The sequence below is a fragment of the Syzygium oleosum genome, unplaced genomic scaffold, assembly GCF_021117445.2.
Source record: "Syzygium oleosum isolate NSW1041296 unplaced genomic scaffold, Sole_v2.1 Sole_v2.39, whole genome shotgun sequence".
NCBI classification, from domain to species: domain Eukaryota; kingdom Viridiplantae; phylum Streptophyta; class Magnoliopsida; order Myrtales; family Myrtaceae; genus Syzygium; species Syzygium oleosum.
The window spans coordinates 1,062,146-1,069,077 of NW_026607523.1; the positions used below are offsets into that span (position 1 = coordinate 1,062,146).

General features: G+C 39.9%; 1 protein-coding gene across 1 annotated transcript; it reads right to left on the reverse strand.

The window, feature by feature from the left end:
* Positions 1–243: 243 nt before the first annotated feature.
* On the reverse strand, positions 244–6,008 carry LOC115692579 (glutathione S-transferase zeta class-like). Its single transcript, XM_030619486.2, has 10 exons — positions 5,924–6,008; positions 5,664–5,805; positions 5,322–5,378; positions 4,257–4,342; positions 4,060–4,134; positions 3,350–3,403; positions 3,190–3,265; positions 1,572–1,633; positions 925–984; positions 244–585 (listed from the first exon to the last, which is right to left on the reverse strand). Exons 1-10 carry the CDS (start codon positions 5,924–5,926, stop codon positions 478–480), a joined length of 723 nt encoding a protein of 240 aa, XP_030475346.1. The 5' UTR covers positions 5,927–6,008; the 3' UTR covers positions 244–477.
* Positions 6,009–6,932: the final 924 nt, after the last annotated feature.

The window sequence follows — 6,932 nt, forward strand, 5'->3', positions numbered from 1 at the left end:
CAAAGTCACCACTGCTTTTCTGATGACCTATTAAGGATGATGTCTTTAATATGTTTAGTTCATCTCTTCATGTCTCGTCTACTCATGCAACTCCCCCATCTCTGTGATTCCACGTTGATCGCTCCAATCAAAGCATTAATCATACGACAATGTGATTTAGCATTCTCACATTCTACTCTCAAAGTATGTCATTTTTTCCACGAGGATTCGAGAGAGAGAGAGAGAGAGAGAGAGAGAGAGAGAGACCAAAGTAAACTCTCTTAGTATGCCAGGTGTTGCATATATGAAAAGTTGAGAGCAGCCAAAGAAATGTTCTTGCGGTTGAATATAGGCATCCAACATAATTCCCCGCATCTTGACTCAAAAAAAAAAAAAAACATTATACCCCGTGAACTCAGGCAATATTATTCTTCGGAATCACCACATTCTTAAAGCAGCTGCCGAGCTAGTATTTTGCAGTCCCACCAACTGGTCCAGCTAAGCTTGCGGTTGAGGAGCATCTGGCTGATTTTCTGGCACGGCATCTCGAAAAGCAGGTATCTCACAGTATGTCTCGTGCAGCTTTGACAAGATAGGATATTGACTCTACAAAAGTAGTTAAGAGCAATGAACTGGATATTTCTTGATTCATGATAAACCAAGACACTTATGAAATTTGGGCAACCATTTGCAGGAGGAGTTTTTATCTTTTTTTCCCAGCCGTCATGTATAAATGGAGTTCGGAATGATTGATTTTATCCATGTGCAGTTTATGGGGACCTTCTGTTATCCAGCAAATGTGAAATTACAGATAATGGTTCTGCACCATTACAGATCCACAATGCCACTCTTTATTTAATGTTTGTTGTAGAAGAGTAACTTAGAAGGAATTTAATTCCGAACTCCATATGATATGAACTATGCATGCTTAGGCAAGAGAATTACCATGTCAACATTGAACCTCTTGACAGCCGCATAAATCTGGGGTGCCAGGAAAACATCGGCCTACACATGATTTGTTTGATCACTTCGAAGGAGAACAAATAGAACATGATGGCAAGCTTTTTAGTCTACAGACTGGGGAAGAGAACTCATTCTGGCTCTCCATCGGAGTGCAACAGACATCAGCATAGCATACGATCTATCTTTCATTAAACAGGTATAGTGAACCTAGATTTTTTACTCATTTTCCTTTAAGGACCAGAAGAACTTTTGAATTCGGACCATTTGCAGCATAAACAGCTAACTCAGCACCAAATTATACTGAGGTCAGAAGACAGAGAAGCTTATAAAAGCGTCTTTTCTCAAAAATGAGCTTATAAAAGTTAACATTAGTGGTGATACAGTATGGGGTTTTCTTCTTCCAACAGTCAGTTGGTGATTCTGGCACAAACGTGTGAAGTCACATGAGCTTCATAATGTGTCAATTTGCCTAACATTAACCTAATGATGCACTAGAAAGAGAGAGGAGGAACAGGTATAATGGATCTGTGAACAGCCCTGAAAATTTGACCATGACAAAGAATAGAAAACAAACAAGATGGAACAAAAAGATGGAAGCTTTCAGCAAAGAGAGAGCCCAGAAATCAAACCAGACAAACTTCGTCTCCCGTGGCATATTTTCCAGCATGGTCTGCTAATATCTTCTCAAGTGCTGAAACATGTAAGCACGAGTTTTACCACTCTAAAAGTTGAATTTTTTCATCCATTATTTCAACAGAATAAAATGAGAACAATCGAGAATTCAAGAAATTCCATCCAGTACAATGTCATTTGAACGTGAAGCAAACTCAGCACCCAAACGATATCTAGTCATGACAAACCAGCTAAAAACAATCAGAACTGTTCTCTGCTTCACCATAAATTGGAATTCCAACTTATGTAACAAAAAATGAACTGATAAAGAAGAAAAATCCCAAGCAAATGAAGCTAGAAGGAAAGAACTGAATATACTCATAGGGCATTTGGTATAGCTATGTCCAGTAGTTACCACTTTGAAAGGAGGTGCTTCAGCTTTTCTGCGGTGTTAGGCAACACTTCACAGCTGCAACACCCAACAGTTGCAGTTTCACCCAATTTCCAGGTGTTGCAACTTTAAACACATGTTTCCAAACATAGGTTTTGCAATATATCAGAACGAACTTTCAGACCCTTTGTTTAGAGGAATCAGAAATGGCCTTTGACAAGAACAGTGAAGAAAAAGCATACTGCACAATCACGTGGGGAATATTATAGCAATAGCAACCCTAGATTTAGCTTCACTTCATGCTATACTAGTAATGGACCATAATTACACATTACAAGAATCAATTATCCAATAACGGTTTCAGAAATGAAGGGTGAAGAAAATGGACTGCACATTGAGCACAGTATGATGTAGGAAAAACCATGGGAATCTAACCTAGATTAAGCTGCATTACATGCTACACCAGTAGGAGCCTATAATTATAGTTGGAATCTGGTGTCCTTACTGAAATTGGAATATGTATTAAACAGGACTCAGGAGAGAATTAACCTAACCAAGTATCAATTAGGGAAGTTTCTTCTCAAATGTTAATAAAACCATGTAGAACTTACTCTTCTGTTCATTCCTACGCAAAGTCAAGTTCAAGTAACAAGAGCAAGCTTGAATTAGTCCTCAGACAAATTTAGACTGTGGTACTTCCCTTGAAATTCTCATATTTAACAGGACTAAGCACTGGATTTTCACCACTATCAGACAGGACCGATCATTCTCAATTTGATATATTCATGAAACACATTCTTAAGTTGAGGCCAGCAAATCTCTTCTCCAGTTAAGTCAAGTCACACATCTAGACAAGCATGACTTTTTGTTCAAGGAAATGTGGCAATGGTGTCAATTTATAAGGTGTATATAACTGCAACTAGGAGGTTCCCTCCTCTTGAGTATAATTATTTTTTCTATACTAAACTATTTCACTATTAAATTGCTTCTAAATTTAACCGCTCCGATTATGCAGAAGGAAAATCAACCAAAAATCAGCAAAGCATCTGCTCAAGGGAAAGCTATCACCTAGCTGACCTTCACAACTTGTGCACATACAATCATGCTATCAAAAAGGAAGACATCATCTCCACCACCCCTCTCCCCCACCCCCTTACATAAAAAAAATAAAGAAAAAAGAAAAAAATTGAGGGGGAAAAAAAGCAAAGGAGATCAGCAGAGTTATCAATAATACTATAATGTACCCGAAAAGCCTCTTCCAATGTGAAATTGAACCCAAGCAAGCGGCTCACTGGGACCAACTTTTTCCTCAAGAAATTTCTGTGATGCAACAGTTGTTTAGGCACATTCCCGTATATTGAAACCAGCTACTGAGAGGAACAATTAATTTCCTCAGATATTTACCAGAACATAGAGATTCTGAAGAGGTTGTATGCTTGAAGAAACAATATTTGCAGCCTAAACAAAAAAGACCGAGTTACTCAACAGAAAAAGAAGCCATAAGATCATATAAAAGGAATAGAAAGTCAACATGAAAAAACACATCATGTATCTATTCTCCAATCATTGCTGTTTGTCAGTCTTGACATATGTCATAATATACAGGTACTTCATCTCCCTGTCATCTCCCTATTGCACCTCAGCCTAGTGTCAACAAGCGAATTAATTCCTCAGTTGTCACCACCCACAGAGCCAGAATCCTTGTCCTACTCTCTGAATTTTATAGCTGGTGGCTCTGGCCTAACCCCCAAGGCAGTTACAGATATAGTTCAACCAAATTTTAGGTAACTTAAGAAAATTTGGCAAAAGTTTAGCAGAAAAATGATGATTTGGTGTATTGTTTTGAGGGGAAAAAGAACGATGGAGGCTGAGGTCACACTTATAACCAGCCTTTAATGCTGGAACTGGAAGTTCTGGTAAAGTCGTATGCCTGAACAGATTTCGACTGAAGGTTTATTCATGTCATTGACCAGGCAATCACCTTATAGATCCACATGCAACAAAAAGCCAGTGGAACAATTTAAAACTTATTAAGGCATTTATGATGTTGCTAGATTCTTCACAGATAGACATGGAAGACAAGGAAAAGCCTCCAAAAGTAATAACCTTTTTACCTGATAGTTGATTGCCCTTTTCTTCAAATCACCGGGCAACAGTGGGTGGTGCTGAGGATATCTCTCTTCTAGATACTGCAAGGCATAAAGGACACATTACAGGCCACAGCCTACACAAGAAAGTCTATAAAATGATGAAGGGTCCTCTATGCCCAGTAATATGATATGTGAAGGAGTTGAAAGTTGCAAATTCTCACCATTAGGATAGCAAATGAGTCTGCCAGCACAAAGTCCCCATCAGCCAACACGGGCACATAACTAATTGGATTAAGCTTTGAGAACTCTACCATTTGAAAAAGCAAAACGGCAGTGAGAAGAACTATATCCAATCATGAATATGGAGGACTTGACTACCTGCTGCCAAGCCAAAAAGGTAAACTTGCTTCTACCTAGTACTTCGGAAATCAAAGAATGTCACAGCCGGGTAACTGACAAACAGACATGTCTTTGTTACCCTTGCTATAATACACTCTCTCTTTGTCCTTTAGGTAAAATAAATTTCCCAAAAAGAAAGGATGTAAAGCGGGGTATATGCAGCAAGACATAAGACAGAATAACATTCTCACAGTATCATGTCAGGAGAAGTAACTGGCAGCATGACCTCATTTGGTAGATTATGATGATCTCACACTGCTCAAAGGTAAGTAAGTGCAAGCAAATCTTTTTTTCTGGAAGGAACTTATGACACAGTTAAACACAAATTGGGTCATACATGACAACGCAATTGGTGCCAATAGATAAATTATTCGGACGGCTATAGAGGAAACAAAGAGAGCCAAAACGAAAACATATAGAAAAACATTAGAGTTAAAAAAATCTCCTTAAAAGTCTTTTGTAAACTCTCCACACCCAGCATCTTTGCTTCTCAGTCTATACGGGGTATTCCAGTAATCTTGACATCTGATTCACTGTGTAAGACTTTCTTCAACCACCCTTAGAGATAAATATTCCACTGCTGGAGGAAAGAACTAACACATTAAATGTTGAAAACCATAAGTTGACAGATTACTCCATACAGTCGGATTGGAAAACATAACCATGTTGAGACAAGTTTCCCATCCCATCGCCCAGCCAACAGATGGGAATTACAACCATATTCGACAATGCCCATCATGCTCGTGCAAGCCGATTGTAATGCAGTAATAGCTTAACCATAGGCCTTCCAAGGATAAAGCAAACGATAAACACGACCAGAGCACCGCATTAACTCAGGATAACGGGGGAAAAACAAAAACAGAGGGAACAGCCAACGGAGGACTCACCTGCACTCAATTGCTCCCCCTTCACCAAATTTACAGGTACGTACTCGTACTCAAGCCCTTCAAATCCCAAAAATTATCGCCATCATCACATCGCACCAGGGAATAATTCAAACAAAATTACCTCTAAAACACCAAATAAGCGCAGCACCACAAAACCCCCCCCCCCCCCCCAAAAAAAAAAAAGTCACACCCAAGAAACAAAGAATTTAAATAAAACGCCGCGGAAACGACTTCCGAAGCTCGGATTCCATATCAACACGCCAGCAATCGCAACAGAACAGCACGAAAACATAAAGGCGCGCGAGAGAAAGTGGGGGGGTTGAGAAGAAGCCACTGCGAGACCTTTCAAGTTGAGGGCGATGCGGACGCGGAAGGAGCAGGAGCTCCTCCAGTAGCTGTACAGCTTCAGCTTCGACGCCGCACCCGCCCCGCTACCAGCACCAGCACCAGCAGCACCACCGCCGCCGCCACCGACCGCCGCCGCCTGTGAACAACAGACACACACAAAAACACGGTTCAGAGAGAGGATCGCCACACGTCGGCGGGACACCGCGATCGGGACCGAGAGACGAGAGGGCGACTGGGGAGATGCGCGCGCACACCATGATCGAACGCTTGCACCGGCGATCAAAGAAGGAAGGAAGGAAGGAAGGAAGGAAGGAAGGAAGCGAGCAAGGAAAGCTTCGCCACTGTCAGAGTGGGTGTGGAAATGGTGGCCGAACGAATTATTTATTTATGGACGACGAAGAAGACGATCGTAAAACGGCCAAAGAGCCGTGTCCCCCCTTTCTTTTCTTTTTATTTATCCCGTAAAAAAAAAAGACATTTTCTTTTTTCGCATTTTTTTGAATTTTTTTAATCGCGACGTCATCGAGGACGGCGTTCTCGATGTTTATTTTTAATTCAGTAAAATAATTCGGACATTTTTAAGTGGAAATTTTTTTTAAAAAGAATTTCCATTTTAATATTGCGGATACAACTACTGTTACTAAAGAAATCGAAACCATGATGCTCTATCGTGAAAGGATAAAATTTTCACTTTTCAAGACATAAAAGGGAAAATTCGAAATAATGACATAAAGTGTCTTCGTTATTTCAAAATAAGGAATTGAGGTGAATATTATTTCAAATCGGACTTTACCGACTAGTCAAAGGAATTTTCGTACTTTAATTTTTGATATTTTCCCCTTTTTATTCTTTCTTTTTTTTCTTTTTTTCTTTCCTTTTCGCCAGTGACCAGTCTTAGGTGATAGCCTGCCACCGGCAATACCCAAAAAGGGTCGGGTGAGGCCGCCCTTGAAAGCCACAGGTGAGGCCCGACTTTGCCTAGGCAACCTTCGACGGCCACAAGCAAAAGCCCAACCCTCGCTGGATCTGGATCACCTCGCCCGTGGCTAGTAAATAATCGTAAAAAACAAAAATTCTAAATCGTGACGTCATCCAGGACGGCACTCCCAATGTTTATTTTAATTTAGTAAAATAATTTGGACTTTTTTAAAAGATAATTTTAAAAATTTTCCATGCCAGACACAACTACTCTTATTAAAAAATTAAAACCATAAAAATCTATCGTGAAAAGATAAATTTTCTCTTTTCATGACTTCAAATGTT